This window comes from Sapajus apella, unplaced genomic scaffold (assembly GCF_009761245.1).
Source record: "Sapajus apella isolate SASKATOON/1434 unplaced genomic scaffold, GSC_monkey_1.0 scaffold129, whole genome shotgun sequence".
Classification (NCBI taxonomy): domain Eukaryota; kingdom Metazoa; phylum Chordata; class Mammalia; order Primates; family Cebidae; genus Sapajus; species Sapajus apella.
The window spans coordinates 3856499-3872625 of record NW_022437069.1 but is presented as its reverse complement, the minus strand read 5'-3'; the positions used below and the strand labels follow the sequence as shown (position 1 = coordinate 3872625).

Below are 16127 nucleotides of genomic sequence, written 5' to 3'. Positions count from 1 at the left end.
GGTCTCTTGTATACAAAGTGGAAGGTCTCATCTCTAAATTTCTAGTAGAATCCAACTAAAACACATACCCTTTCTGAGACCTTTCTGAGCAAAGGAACTCACCCAGTCACTCATTGGAACGTTTCAGTCATGTTCTTTGTACATATCATGTATACTATGAACTTGTTTTTTCCTCATTCAAGATAAGATGTCAGTTTTGCCTGTTTCTTTTTTTCCAGTGGAGATCCTTCAAGGTCTGGTCAGTGGAAGTCTGGGAGGCACACTTGGGCAGACTGTCAGCAGCCCAGTAGAGCAAGAAGGTGTGGTCAGTCCTGTTTCCCTGCCCCGGAGAGCAGAGACCTTTGGAGGATTTGACAGTCATCAGATGAATGCTTCAAAAGGTAAATGAGGTGGATGTGAAGTCATGGGCTTTTATAGGCAATCCTTGACTGTCCCACACAACTAAAAATGACTGGTATTTTATTAGCTACGTCTCCACTTCCATTCAGTCAGTAAATTTCTTAGTGAGATCTTAAGACACTCATTATGAGTCTGTCAGACTAATACTCATTTTGAGTAACAAAAAAGATTTTCCTAAGATCTTAGCTAAAAGAGTAGTAATACTTGTTCCTGCTTTCAGTTCTTCTGCATCAGTAAAATTATTAATAATCACTTAGCTGCCACCAAGCAGCTCCCCCTTTTTGGGGCCATCAGTAGGATTCAGAAATATGACATCCCTAAGATAGCTATATGGTATTCTTTCCTTGGCTAGCGTGTTTCACAGCTTAAAAAAACAAACAAACAAACAAAAAAACCTATTTTTTGTTTAGGAGGCGAGAAGGAAGAAGGAGATGACGGCCAAGATCTTAGGAGAACGGAATCGGATAGTGGCCTTAAAAAGGTATTTCTGTTTAAAACATACTAGGACCCTCCTTGGCATTTCCCTCTGAATTCATAACCTTTGATATTATTTCACTTTGATCTTGTTTTGGATGTCTGAATTGCTGCTTTTGATAAAGTTATTTTCAGGGAAAAATCACACTTTTAAAACAAATAGTACAGTTAGAGTCCCACATTATTGGCTGTCTGGCCTCACTGGCTTAGCACAGTGTGTTCACATTTGTAACTCTGCCATGGTCCTGGCAGGACCAGTGACATTAGGAGGCTTGTTTCAGATGCTCCAAACCAACCTGACCTCTTGACAAGACATCAGTGATAAACAGTTCAACCCTAAATTTTCTCTACCTTGTGAGAGGCTGTGGTAGAAAAGAAAGAAGATGGAAAGCGGCCGGGCGCTGTGGCTCACGCCTGTAATCCCAGCTCTTAGGGAGGCAGAGGCGGGAGGATAGCTTGAGCCCGGGAGTTCGAGACCTGCCTGGGCAATATAGCGAGACCCCGCCCCCCAAAAAAAGGAAAAAAAAAAAAAAAGACAAAAAAAAAAAAAGAAGATGGAAAGCTACAGCCTAACACAGAAACATATTGAATGTTATTTTTGCATCAAGATCTTCATTTTTTTATATGCATGTTTTTTGTTTCATAGGGTGGAAATGGTAACCTGGTATTTATGCTTAAAAGAAACAGTGAGGTAAGGACATTATGAGATATTTAAGAAAATATGTTTTGGTTATCATTGTCAGGTTAGGAATAGTCTTTTTTCCTTTTTTTTTTTCTTGACTGTTACAAAGAGGCTAACTCCTGGCTGTAATCTGTACAGGTAAACAATACAGTTGTCAGTTTCCTTGACCTTTCCCTTTTCTTTGGTCCTGGGGCAGCACCTTGGAATTTTGCCAGTTAGAGAATTGCCTGCTAAGATCTAAGATGGCCTCTGATTCTCTGTCCTTAAGGAAGCCTCTTGCTTTCTTGCTTTTTTTTTTCTCTTTGAGGTGGAGTCTTACTCTCTCGCCCAGGCTAGAGTGTGGTGGCACAACTTCAGCTCACTGCAACCTCTACCTCCCAGGCTGAAGCAATCCTCCAGAGTAACTGGGACTATAGGCACGCACGTCACCACGCCCTGCTAATTTTTGTATTTTATGTAGAGACAGGGTTTCGCCATGTTGCCCAGGCTGGTCTCAAACTCCTTGACACAAGCAGTCCACCTGCCTCAGCCTCCCAAAGTGCTGGTGCTGGGATGGCAGACATGAGCCACACCTGGCACTTCTTGCTTTTAGTCAGCTTCCTCTATTTAGAGAGAGCCCCCTTGTGAATCCTTCTTGGCGGTTTCTTTGGTCTAAGCACCCTGAGTAGAATTCATGGCAGCCTCTTCTGTGTCACAAACCTGATACCAAAAGCCATAGATCTGGAACATGGGCATTTAACTTGTGGGTAATTTGACAGAGTAATTGCTTATCCTTCAAGTACTCAAATTATTTCTTCTTCTCCTTATGAGACAGCTTTTTGCTGCTGTTGCCCAGGCTGGAGTGCAATGGCACGATCTTGGCTCACCACAATCTCCGCCTTCTGGGTTGAAGCGATTCTCCTGCCTCGGCTTCCTGAGTAGCTGGGATTACAGGCACGCGCCACCACGTCTGGCTAATTTTTGCATTTTTAGTAGAGACGGGGTTTTTCCATGTTGGTCAGGTTGGTCTTGAACTCCTGACCTCAGGTGATCTGCCTGTCTCAGCGTCCCAAAGTGCTGGGATTAGAGGCATGAGCCACCATGCCCGGCCGTATCATCTTCTTTGAGTATTGCTTTAGACTGTGTTTTCATGTGTGAAGTAGTGTTGGTGTCCTTCTAGAAGGATGGCCATTCCCCACCCCGCAGTGACTCCTTGTTGTGACATAACTCTTCAGATTACTGCCATCTCCAAAATTAATTCTGAGTAACTTTTTAAGCAAACTAGAATCCGGGTATACTTCTCAAGGATGTTGATTGTGTTTCTTCTTTTTCTTGTTCTTGCTTTTAACATAGTATCTTAAATCTCCAAGGAACTTCATTTTGAAATTTTAAATTAAGGGGAATCTTTTTTCCCCCTAAAATACAGAATGATATGTTTTATATTTGTTGCCGCAAAGGTCTAAATACAGTGGCGTCCTGAAGGAATCCTTCAGTGTACTTGCCTTTAAATGACAAGCCTGAGCTTATGGAAGCTGCTTGCGTGAGCCACTGCGTCCAGCCTTGATTTTTCCTTATGGCCACTTTCCCCCCTATATTTAATGAGAAGAATCAGGGTAAGAAAATAGTACAAGACCTGTTTGTTTCTCAGACATTCCAGTATGGATTAGACACTATAAATGCTTAGCTAGAGTCAGCAGGTTCTTCTGTTGCTTCTCTCTGTTTATTAAGAATAAAATAAGGGCAGGGGCTGCATGTGGTGGCTCACGTCTGTAATCCCAACGCTTTGGGAGGCCAAAAGTGGGTGGATCACCTGAGTTCAGGAGTTCAAGACCAGGCTGGCCAACATGTGAAACTCAATCTCTACTAAAAATGCAAAAAATTAACCAGACATGGTAGTGGATGCCTGTAATCCTAGCTACTCAGGAGGCTGAGGCAGGAGAATCGCTTGAACCCGGCAGAGATTGCAGTGCTGAGATTGTGCCACTGCACTCCAGCCTGGGCAACACGAGCAAAACTCCATCTCAAAAAAAAATAAAGGAATGGGGGTAAAACATTTTCTCAGAAGAGCTAAGCCTGGTAATTAATATTTTTGTGTTTTGTTTTTAAATGATTTAAGTATTATAAAAGGAATACATGTTCATAGTTAAATGTTTGGTGTTTATATTTCCAGCCTTGTGCATAACATGCCTGAGTTGTGTATTTGTGAATAGTATAAAAACAGCTTGGCGGGGTGCACTGGCTCATGACTGTAATCCCAGCACTTTGGGAGGCCAAGGTAGGCGTATCACCTGAGATCTGGGGTTCAAGAGCAGCCTGGCAACATGGTGAAACCCCATCTCTACTGAAAATACAAAAAATGAGCCAGGTGTGGTGGCGCACACCTGTAATTCCAGCTACTCGGGAGGCTGAGGCAAGAGAATCACTTGAACTCGGGAGGTAGAAGTTGCAGTGAGCAGAGACTATACCACTGCACTGTAGCCTGGGCAACAAGAGTGAAACTCCATCTCAAAAAAAAAAAAAGTTTTACATAGTTTGTATCAATTCTTCCTAGAGCTTCATATCTTGCTTTTTTTCCTCTTAATATGCATTAAAGGTATTTCCCCAAGGCATAATTTTACAAAGCATGCTGTTGCATAGCATCATATTATTGTAAACCATAGTTTACTTAATCTTTCTGATAGTTAACTGTTTTTTTTTTACTTTTTCCTTTTAAAGCGGTGAGCCAAGAACATCTTTGTACATGCCTTGTTTTTTGCACAGCTCTCTGATTATTTCCTGAACATGCCAAATTGCTATTGAAAGGAGGTTATGCCGTGCTTGGCCTTACTCGTAAGACATACGAGTGCCCATTTTCATCTTTTACCAACATTGAGTGTTACTATTTTTATTAAGTTTTTATTAGTTTGATGAGTTTGGGTCCTTTATTTTATTTTGCATTTATTTGATTTCAAATTAGGTTGAGTCATTTTAATATGTTATGCTTATTGGCCATTGGTATTTCTTTTGTAAATTGCTATTTGTGTTCCTGGCTTAATATTCTACTAGGGTATTTTTTTTTTTCATCATGTTCTGTGAGAGCCTTTTTTAAATCAAAGATTTTTACATCTGAATTTCTATTCGTTCTTTGCCTTTTAATTTTAATTTTACTTTTTTACATAGTTTTTGAAAAAAAACGTGGTTTCCTCTGTGTTTGCAAAGCCTTCCCTGTTTCAAGATGAGAAAACGTTCTATTTCCTTCAGCTCTTTTTTGTTTGCTTTTTAGAAATAGGATCTCGCTGTCTTGCCCTGGCTGGACATGAATACGGTTTATTTTTTACCTTTAATATTTTCAGATATTTGAACTTTTTTTTTTTTAATGTGAGGTAAGGTCTCAAGATTTTTCAGAAATTTAGCCAATTTTCTCAGAACAATTAAATGAATATTCTTTTCTTTCCATTGATTTGAAATGCTACTCATATGCTAAATCGCTAATGGGTAGTTTCTGGAATTTCTTTTCTGTTGCATTGATATGTATGCTGTTTGTGTTCTAGACATTTTAAATAATGGCAGCTTTCTCATACATTTTAACTTGTGCTCATATTCCTCCTACACCTAGGTCACTTGGTTTGGTCTTTTGTTTTTCTTGGTGCTGGTACTGACTTATTTTCTTTGGTGCTTTCAATATGAAAATATTACATAAAGATACAGGCATTTAGTAGTGTCTCACAGCAGCCGTCTTACCAGATAAACATTAGGGTGATGGATTCCGAGATTCATAAAGTTCTGAAACGAATGTTTCCATTTTGGTCCTTTGGCAGCAGGTTGTCCAGAGCATTGTTCATCTCCACGAGCTCCTCAGCACTCTGCAGGTACGTGGCTGTGTCTCCGTCCCTGCATGTATTTGTGTAGAGGACAGCAGCATGGGGCTGCTGTTGACTTGGATCTTTGAGGTTTGTCAGCTGGTTATGGGTAAATGGCACCCTCAGTCTAGAGAAGACTGGCTCTCACGGTGAGAACGTTACAGAATGCAGTGGGTAGAGTGTCATCGACCTTCCAGGAGTAGAATTAGCGAAGAGCTGGTGGGCCTTAGGCATGGTTTGGTAACCTTGCCACAAAGCACATCATGTGCTAACATGCATTTGGAATATTATTTCACTTTAGAAAGCCGTTAGTGTAAGTTTCTATCCTTTGTGTCTCTGTGTGGTGTTTGAATAGAGTGGCCTTCCTAAAACAACCACTGTTTGAGACTTCCCAGGAACATCCTCAGATTCTCACTTCCTTCCTGGAAGATCTAACCTATCTCGTTCCTACTTTCTCCCATTTCCAACACATATACACACACCCCACACGCACCACACGCCCACCCCACACCCACCAAACACACACACCCCACACCCACCACACACACACACACCCACCACACACACACACCCCACACACACGCCCCCCAGACACCCACACACACACCACACAGCAACCACACACACACCACACACAACCACACACACGCCCCCCACACAGACCCACACACACGCCCCCCACACACCCACACACACCCACCACACACACACACCCCACACACACGCCCTCCAGACACCCACACACACACCACACACCAACCAAACACACACCACACACCAACCACACACACACCACACGCCCACCCCACACCCACCAAACACACACACCCCACACCCACCACACACACACCCCCCACACCCACACGCCCCTCACACACACCCCACACACCCCACACACACACTACCCCGGGTAATACCAGTGACTGCAAACAGCATTCGAAACCAGATTTGACAAAAACCTGTAAGTTCCTGCACCTTTGATGTTACTGTGTGCTAATTGCCTGCAGTTATCCTTGAGCTTTTTTTTTTTGTTTGTGTGTGTTGCGGTTGTTGCCCAGGCTGGAGTGCAATGGCGCGATCTCGGCTCACCGCAACCTCTGCCTCCTGGGTTCAGGCAATTCTCCTGCCTCAGCCTCCTGAGTAGCTGGGATTACAGGCACGCGCCACCATGCCCAGCTAATTTTTTGTATTTTTAGTAGAGACGGGGTTTCACCATATTGACCAGGATGGTCTCGATCTCTTGACCTCGTGATCCACCCGCCTCGGCCTCCCAAAGTGCTGGGATTACAGGCGTGAGCCACCGCGCCCGGCTCCTTGAGCATTTTTATTAGATGGGCTTGAAAAGTGAGGGGAGAGTCCTGGTCCATCATAGTGCCTGGTGTCGCCTGCTGTGGGGTCAGGAGGGATCCAGAAGTTGGCTGCCCCCCTGGCCAGAGTTGCAGGGCTCTCCTCTGTGTGCCTCCTCAGGGCGTGGTGCTGCAGCAGGACAGCTACATTGAGGACCAGAAGCTGGTGCTGAGCGAGAGGACGCTCACCCGCAGCTTGTCCCGCCCGAGCTCCCTCATTGAGCAGGAGAAGCAGCGCAGCCTGGAGAAGCAGCGCCAGGACCTGGCCAACCTGCAGAAGCAGCAAGCCCAGTACCTCGAGGAGAAGCGCAGGCGTGAGCGCGAGTGGGAAGCTCGTGAGAGGGAGCTGCGGGAGCGGGAGGCCCTGCTGGCCCAGCGTGAGGAGAAGGTGCAGCAGGGGCAGCAGGACCTGGAGAAGGAGCGGGAGGAGCTCCAGCAGAAGAAGGGCACGTACCAATATGACCTGGAGCGACTGCGTGCTGCCCAGAAACAGCTCGAGAGGGAGCAGGAGCAGCTGCGCCGTGAGGCAGAGCGGCTGGGCCAGAGGCAGGCGGAACGGGACCTGTGTCAGGTAATGGGACTCACTGCCGAAGGCAACCTAATGATACTGATTTAAGACCCCTGTGTATTAAGCACTCTAAGAAAGTGAGCAGAGATATAGAGCCTGTTTTTGGCCAGGTTCAGTAACTCATACCTGTGATCCCAGCACTTTAGGAGGCTGAGGTGCGAGGGAAACCTGACACCAGCCTTGGGCAACACAGGGAGACTCTGTCTCCAGGGTGGGGGGGAACCTGTTTTTAAGAATTTTTAGCTGGGCATGGTGCCTCACACCTGTAATCTCAGCACTTTGTGAGGCCGAAGCAGACGGATCACTTGAGGCCAGGAGTTCGAGACCAGCCTGGTCAACATGGCAAAACTTCGTCTCTACTAAAAATACAAAAATTAGCTGGGCACAGTGGCACCCACCTGTAATCCCAGGTAGTTGGAAGTCTGAGGCAGGAACATTGCTTGAACCTGGGAGATGGGGGTTGCAGTGAGCTGAGATTGTGCTGCTGCTCTCCAGCCTGGGTGACAAGAGCGAGACTCTGTCTCAAAAAAAGAGAAGAAAAAAAAAAAGAATCTTTGTTTCACCCTGAAAGAGGCAGAGGAGCAAAGTCTTTTTCTGCTTTTTGCATCTCTTAAGAGGCTGAAGAAGAGAATGGAAATGCTGGGGTGTTCTGGCCAGGGCCGTGGTGGATATTTGGAGCTGGCACTTCCGTCAGCCAGAGGAGCCTCAGTATCTGAGAAAATGGCAGTCAGCCACCAGGATTTTAGGAGCAGCCCCACTGCTCTGTGCCACATGAGAAATCAGGCATGGCCCCGCCCTGAAGGAACTTGTAGCTTAATGGAGAAGCACAGCAAGAATCAAAGAGCCCAGAACACGTGGTGCCTATGGTCTTGAGCCAGCAGGAAGTGGCTCTCATGCCGGAGTTGCTGAAATAACCCATGTGGTAGGATCGGTGGGAGTCGGTTACAGAGGGAAGCACCAACCCCAGCAAGTAGGGGAGGCGGCCACTCCTCTTGTGGACAGATGATGATACTCTTGCTTGGGGATACTGAGAAAGCGGCACTCTGCATAGTTCCCGATTTGCCTCTCTACTGCTGATGAAGCCTTTCGTTCTCTATAGCTGCTGCTGCTATGGGAAGGCTCTCAGTTACTCAGCACACTCACTCCTGAGTTTATTTCGGTGATATTCCTTGGTTATTCAGAAACATAGATGCTTGTGGCAGATGGAGAGCCCGGGCGTACACAGATCTGCCCGTGTTTTGAAATGCGTATCATATTGCCATTTGTTTGATTGATTGACCTTGGCCATGAAAGAAAATTATACCGACATCTTTCAGAGTGGGGGGCAGGTGTAGCTTTCTGCAGAGGCTGCCAGATATATGGTGGGGAGCAGCAAATGCCATGTGTTGCTTTTTATGACATAAGGATGGATTCTACCCCCATCCCAATGAAATCATCAGTGCTTTGACAAAGGAAGGTTCCCAGGCAACTAAGAGAAAGCAGATGAGATGATCCTCTTGATCTTTGTCTAACCTTAGACTAGGATTCCTGGTGTCAGCTCGGCTTTTGCACTTATCCTCTAACCTAAACAGGCTTCTGTAATCCCTTTGCCCTAAAATCATTATCTGCATCCCTGTATAGAGCAGTCTTAAGCAGCTCTCCTTATTTCTTCAGGGAGTGGGAATTCTTTTCTAAGTCGCCCCATCAAAGGTACTGTCGGTGCTTTTTGACACCAGCGTTTGTTTGTAATAAAAGTATTAACGGTATTGAAGTTGGTATTTTTAACATATTTATAGATGTTACTTGGGGGAGGGCAGCTAATGAAAGAGAGAAGTTCTGAACCGTTGAGCTCTATGCAGTCCACAGAAGAGGTGGACTCTGTAGAGGTGACAGGGACGGGTAAGCACCCAGCCAGCACACCCAGTTGAATCAGCCAGGATTTATTGAATGGGCATCAGGGGCGCCGACGGTCTCCAAGTGAAAACCCCTTCTCTTGAATATATACAGGTTTCCCATCCACATACCAAGCTGATGAGGATCCCGTCGTTCTTCCCCAGTGCTGAGGAGCCGCCCTCGCCATCTGCACCTTCCATAGCCAAATCAGGGTCATTGGACTCAGAGCTTTCAGTGTCCCCAAAAAGGAACAGCATGTCTCGGACACACAAAGATAAGGGGCCTTTTCACATACTGAGTTCAACCAGTCAGACAAACAAAGGATCAGAAGGACAGAGCCAGGCCCCTGCGTCCACCTCTGCCTCTACCCGCCTGTTTGGATTAGCTAAGCCAAAGGAAAAGAAGGAGAAAAAAAAGAAGAACAAAACCAGCCGCTCTCAGCCCGGTGGTGAGTCACCCCTACCTGCTCTCCCTGTGGCCACGGTGTCTCTGCATTCTGAGAGAAGGCAGATTTTAGTGGCACAGGGTGGGGTTGAAAAGGGTACAGTTGAGGTGCGCAGAAGCCAAGCTGCCATCCTTCTCACCAGCTCCACTTGCTAAGAGTGTCCATCAGAGAGCGGTAACCTACTCTGGCTGGGGGCGGTGGCTCACTCCTGTAATCCCAGCACTTTAGGAGGCCAAGGTGGGCAGATCATGAGGTCAGGAGTTCAAGACAGCCTGGCCGATATGGTGAAACCCCGTCTCTACTACAAATACAGAAAATTAGCTGGGCGTGGTGTTACGCCCCTGCAGTCCCAGCTACTTGGGAGTCTGAGGCAGGAGAATCCCTTGAACCTGGGAAGCGGAGGTTGTAGTGAGTGGAGATTGAGCCACTGCACTCCAGCCTAGGGGACAGAGAGAGACTGCATCTCACAGAGCAAAACTGCATTCCGTGTGGCACATGTGCAAAAGCAGAGAGCATGGGTTTCATTTTCAAGGCATTATTGAGGATCTGGAGCTCACCTCTGAATGAAGCCATTCAAGTCCTCCTTGCTTTTCTCAGCCTAGATAGTCCTGATAACAGCTAGCGCCTGGTGCTTTAACCCTCACGTGACCGTATGAAGGTGGCGCTGCTAACCCCCAGAGAAATGCGGAAACTGAAGCTCACAGAGGTTAACTAACGTGCCGGTGGCCACAGAGCTGATGGCTGAAATACACCGGATACCTCCCCGTTCATGTGCCACTTTCTGCCTGAACCCTTCTCTTTAGGATTGATCTCTCCTTTCTGTGCGGGAGGTTAAAGAAAAAAATTTACGTTTTTCAGGCCTCTTTATAAATTCTAGTGCTTATGTCAAAGTTAAAGGGTGCATTAGACAGGGAAGGATGGCGCTAAGAACCTTGTTAACCAAATTCATTCAGAAACCCCAGTGTGTAGAAACTTAATTGCCCACAAGCCCCTGTCACCTATTTGCATTACAGAAGACTTTGGGTTGGGGAGGAGGTTCAGTGAAAGGAGCAGTTTTTCTGAATTTTCTTCATTATTCTTTTTCACTTTTTCAGATGGTCCCACATCAGAAGTATCAGCAGAGGGTGAAGAGATCTTCTGCTGACCCTCCTCTCTGCTGAGGCAGCTGCCTCCTGGTCCTGGCCAGCCCACTTCTCCTGCTGTCCCCGCGTGCACAAGTCTCTTACACTGGACGCCCACTGCTCCTCAGCGTCCAGTTCTCCTGGGCAGCCCCAGGTCCTGGACAAGAAGGAACAGATGATCTGAGTGTCAGGGTGGGGAAGGAGGCCCGGACTCTGCTTCGGCCGTGATTTGTGACTGCCCAGGACTCTCAGGTTGGGCTGGCCCTACTCAGGATTACACTGAAAGTAGTGGCTCGTAAGTACAGGTGATGGTTTTGGACACGTCAGGAATTCCTAAAGACTAAAAGAGCATTTCCAAATAAGGTCTGGAACTCTGACTGCCTTTAATTTGGGGGAACACAAAACCAAACAGCAGATGTTCCAGACTTGACCTGTGTACATACCCGGGGACCTGTCTGCATACACATGTGGGGAATGCCACAAGAGGGCCCGGTCGGCACCAGCCATCTGGGCAGCTTAGCTCAGCACAAGGGCAGTGCCTGGACTGACCTGGAGCCCCTGCACATCAGTACTTCACCCAGTAATCCTATAGCCCACCCCGTGCACATATCACCCCTGTTTTGCATGTATTTCTCATTTCTGGGATGACAGACATTTGTGAAACAGTGAGAGAAGGCTTGATGTGTATAAAACACGTGGTCTTCACCACCTTGATCTCAGTGTTTCGGGCACTAAAGCAACAAAAAAACCCATAGTATCTCATTTCGTCATCAAATCCAGAAGAAATACGCTGGTTTTCCAGGATGTTGACCCACATGTTTTGGCCACAGATTAAAGTGAAGTGGCCTAGTCACCATTATCCCTGCAGCATGACATTTTGGTTGTCACCACTCAGAAGAGGCCACGGCCTCCTGGCTGTGATCCTGAGCCCCCATCGTGGCTCTCCCAGATAGCAGCCGCCGGGCCCTTGCTGGGTGAGGGCGCGCCCTGTAGGCACACCACCGCCAGGGGTCAGCCTGCCGCCCAGGCCGGGCAGAAGCAGTGCTCTGGAGTTAGGACAGCTGGCTGAGAAGGGGTTCGGGTGAAGGGTTAAGCCATGTGTAGCAGGTCCTGCCAGTGCAGACCTGGAGAGGAGCAGGTCAGGGGGGGCGTGGTTGTGAAAGTGCCCTTTTTATGTTAGGAGGCCTTGGCAAAATTGGATTTCTTAAAAAATGTTTTCAATCTAAAGGTCTGTTGTTGAACTGTACTCTGCCCCTGAAAGAGGCCACAGCTGCTGCCTGCTGCTCAGCTTTGCTTTTGCTTTCCTGATGTGTTTTGATCTGTGTTCGCTTGAGGCTCTCCCCAGCTGGTGTGTGCAGGACGGTTCATGGTGATGTTTCCCTCGGAGGCCCCGGACACCAGAAGGGAGGCCATGGAAAATTCTGTGCTTCAAACGTGGCCTTCAGTTCTTGCTTTTTTGCCCCTCAGAAGCATGGGGCTTTGAGCACACTTAGAAAAATCTGTAACTTGGTGCTTATTAATGAATTGCAAGCTGGCCTTGCAGATGGAGATATTTATCTTTCAGTTTATTTGAAAGAGGTCTGGTTTGGAACTTTTAGCCTAGATTTGTTTTATTTATTATATATGTGTGTTTGTGCTTTTCTTTCTTAAGGGTGAACCAGGACTAGCCCAGGAGTCTAAACTTACCTGATCAATGCACAGTGAAGTGACAGCCAGCATCTCACTCTGTCTTTCCAAGTGCCTTGAAGGCCCAGATGAAATTTTAAGGGGAGGGGTCCATGTCCTTCCCTCCCCCACCCCATCTTGTTCTTTAACCAAAGGATGTCTTCTCCCTTGTTTGAGAATGAAGAAATTCGCCACCTCTGAGCTACCCTTGCTTTTTTTTTTTTTTTGTCATGGAGAAGTCCTACCCTTTAGAAACAGACTTCAAGGCCAAAACCTGCTGATTTTTCTGTTGAAAACATCATGTCCCCTTGCAAAGACCCTAAACAGAAAGCTAAGTTGCTTTCTTTCACCAATCCATGCAACTCCAAGTTACAGCTGAAACTGTTGTGACTTTCCTCAGATGCACCACGGGGCTTGGCTGTCTGTTCTGGTCACTGGCTCTGAGTTCCCCTCCCGGGGTTCGCAGGAGGGCAGTACTGAACCTGCATTCTTCTCCTTGTAGATGTAGGCCGGGTGCCCCTGTTCTCCAGGCTTGGAACATCAAGGGGTTGGTGCTGATTGGATTAAATCGCGTACGTGCTCTTCACAAAAACACCGTGGATGAAGTTAGAGCACGTGGCCACAGATCTTTACTTCCGTGTTAGAGTGCCTTTTACCCCCCAGCTGTGATGTTTCCCCTGTCTAGGTTGTTTTAGCAGTCTTTTTTAAAAATGGAGATTTCACCTCTGTCCAGACCCCACTAACTTAAAGCGATTTGGTCAGGTTCTGGTTGGACAAGTTTAAAATCAGAAGGGTAGTGCCCGGAATTCCCCTGGCCACCCGCCTTCATCCAGGAATAGAGTCTGCGGTGCAGAAAGATCCACTTACCAAGAACTATGCTCACATACCTTTGTCGTCATCTTCCTCCTTGGAAGTTGTCCTCAAGGGGATTTGTTCCTGTGCTTGGGATTTAACTGGGATGGTGGCTGCCTGTGCTTTTGCTCATGACCTTGACAATGCTGTAGTTGCTGGATCTAATGGCCTGTCTTGGTTTCTCTCACATGAGAAGGGGTGGTTTTCTGGGGTGACTCAGACTGAATTCCCCATACTGTTCCCACACCAGGATGCCATGTTCTCCAAGCTAAACAAAGCAGGTGCCTGAACTTGTGCTTATTTTTGGGGGAAAGATGGAATTACTATCCAGAGTCCCCAGATTTCCAGAATCAAGTGAACTTCATGGAAGGAGGCTGCATCTTCTCTCAATTCCAGTCATCTCAGTTGTCATCCCAGTTGGGTGACATGTGCACTTTAAACGCTCTCATCGGTTGGTTTCACTTTCGAGACAATCAAATGTATTGGCTGTGTTTTCTTAGAAAATGGAGAGGGTTAAAAACACGCAAACTGCCACATTCAACCTTTGCCAGTATTTCCTCTGCCCCCGTGAGAGCTTCTGGAGGGAAGAGTCCTTACCAAGATTTTTTTTGGAAAGGTACGAATCTTACCTTTTTTCCCCTTATATGTCTCAGGGTAATACTATTGAGAGTCACCCCTTTGCTAATTTCCACCCCTTTGCTATTCGTTACCTTCCTTAGGCCTCAGTATTTGTCGTGAACACAAAGTTTTGAGACCCTTGGCTTTGTGTCTTCATGGGAGAGGGGAGGTGTTAGTGTGTGCGAGGGTCCACCCCGATAAGCCCTGCCTTAGTACAGGGTGGGACCACGCCCTTAGGGGCCAGAGCTGGAAGCCGAAGTTGCTGAGCTGCTGTCCGCAGAAGTGCTTTCATCATTGTCTCTAGGGCTTTTTCCCTTCAGGTCTTTCTTCCCAAGGATGTTGGTATTTGCATTGGAGGTGAGGTTTACTGTAATGATGGGTGGTCCGTCTGTGCCCAGAGGACAGCCAGGCTCTGGGAGGAGGTTTTGAAAGACAGTCCTGGTGAATGGGCTTCAGTGGTCACAAGGAGAGTGGCTGTGAGGTGACGATGTGCACGCTCTGTGGTTGGATGTCCATGGAAAGCGGGAGCCTAGAGCTAACCCTGTGGATGAAAGGGGAGCGGCTATGGAGATCCGTGTGCCTTGCCTCCTTCCGCAGGACCGCCCAGGTGTGCGGCCACCTCCGGGCATGTCCCAGGCAGCCAGCCCCCCCATCCTCCGAGACAAAGAAGAGGGCAGAGAGTTTGGGCTTGGATCTGAACTTTCCTTGCAATGTAGCGGAGCCTTCCTAGTACACCAGAGCCTTAGAGTCCACTGCCTGCTGGCCAGGCTTTACAATGAAAAGTATTTTAATGCTGCCATAAGGAGGAAAAAAAAAAAAAAAAAAAAAGGAAGGGAAAATACAGGCATCTTTCCAAGTACTTATCTAATTTGTCAAAAGATTGACAGGCCCTGAAGGGGCATCCTTACACACTCATCCCCTGCCTTCGAAGTGTGTGACCTACCCTACAACCGGCTGGGGCCACCTGTGCTGCAGTCCCGAGGGGCTTCTGCAGGAAGCACACACCCCACCCCTTCTGCGGCGGGAAATTTTCCCCTGCCCTTCATCAGCACCTGAGGCCGTGGGCAGTCCCTGTGCACTGGCCCTGGAGCGTTCCTGGTGAGGTGCCTGTGGTTCAGCCTTGGCCCCTGGTCTCCTGTGTTCTGCTGCCCGTGTGGGGTTCCCAGGGGAGATACGGGGAGGAGGGTGGTTGGGACACCCCGGATACCTCTGCTGTCACTGCTTCTTTCCAAATGCTCTATGGACACTTCCGTGCTAAACCCTATTAAATACAAAGACGGGTTATAACCCAGATGCTGTATATTAATTTGTAATTATGTATAAAGTAAAGCAGTTTTAAACTGTAAAGGTTTTTTTCAGTGTGTTTTCTGGAATTTGCCACAGCATACTGGCTTTGTATTTTATTTATCTTTCTTTCTAGTTACCAGCTTCAGACTCTTGTAAAGTCCCCCTCAGCCCTTTCAAACAAAATAAATTCCCGGTGAAGTCTTGGCTGGTGCTGTGATTCATTCCTGTTCCTGGTTCCTGTAGAAAGGATACTCCCCTTCCACCCCCAAAGCTCTGGAGGAGAGGCTTCTCCCAACGAAATCATTTGTTTCTGTAGTTGCGGGAGCTGGATTTGGGGAGAGGCCTTCTGCACCGAGCAGCTGCTGGGGACGCCTTCTCTCCTGGAGCGGGACTCAAACCCAGAGAGTGACTGATCAAGCCCTAACGTCAGAGTTCATGCCAAGAGCCCAAACTCTATTTCCAGATACATGAATGCAGTGAACAGAACTTTCCTATAGAGCCTGCAACTGCCCTTCATGTCAATTCCTTTGCTAACATTCCCCACCCCATCCCTCCCCCAAACTAGAGCAACAGCCAGAAACTAATTCAAGAAGAAAGACCGTCTCTGCATAGAGCTCCCAGATGATTCACCGGGTCTGCTCCCAGAATGCCGGGACTCGCTGGAGATGATGCACAGGGCGCTAGCTGTTACCAGCTCCACCTGCACAGCCTGTGGCTTCCTACTGTCTGAATCTGCGCCTTCTAGACCTGTGGGAAGGCCCTTAAATCCACCTGGGCCTTGGAGAACTGTGCAGCTCAGAGTGACACAGAGAATGTGGGCAAAGCTGCCCAGAGTCCCTGCTCTGCCACGACCCGGCTCACGCCTGTAATCCCAACACTTTGGGAAGCCAAGGTGGGCAGATCATGAAGTTAAGAGATTCAGACCAGCCTGGCCAACATGGTGAAACGTCGTCTCTACTAAATTTACAAAAATTAGCTGG

The 16127-nt window shown here is 47.4% G+C and overlaps 1 protein-coding gene across 15 annotated transcripts in view; it reads left to right on the top strand.

The window, feature by feature from the left end:
• Window positions 1-15351, top strand: part of AKAP13 (A-kinase anchoring protein 13) — a 346439-nt gene extending 331088 nt beyond the window's left edge. For 10 of the 15 annotated variants that reach the window (XM_032262399.1, XM_032262396.1, XM_032262395.1 and 7 more), the window contains 7 exons: window positions 219-380; window positions 810-880; window positions 1520-1564; window positions 5332-5382; window positions 6841-7290; window positions 9274-9607; window positions 10699-10748. In XM_032262399.1, coding sequence (XP_032118290.1) covers window positions 219-380; window positions 810-880; window positions 1520-1564; window positions 5332-5382; window positions 6841-7290; window positions 9274-9607; window positions 10699-10748 — 1163 coding nt within the window. Of the gene's footprint in view, window positions 1-218; window positions 381-809; window positions 881-1519; window positions 1565-5331; window positions 5383-6840; window positions 7291-9273; window positions 9608-10698 lie in introns of all 15 variants that reach the window. The other 5 variants (XM_032262391.1, XM_032262388.1, XM_032262403.1 and 2 more) reach the window with 2 other exon arrangements.
• The last annotated feature ends 776 nt before the right edge of the window (window positions 15352-16127 follow it).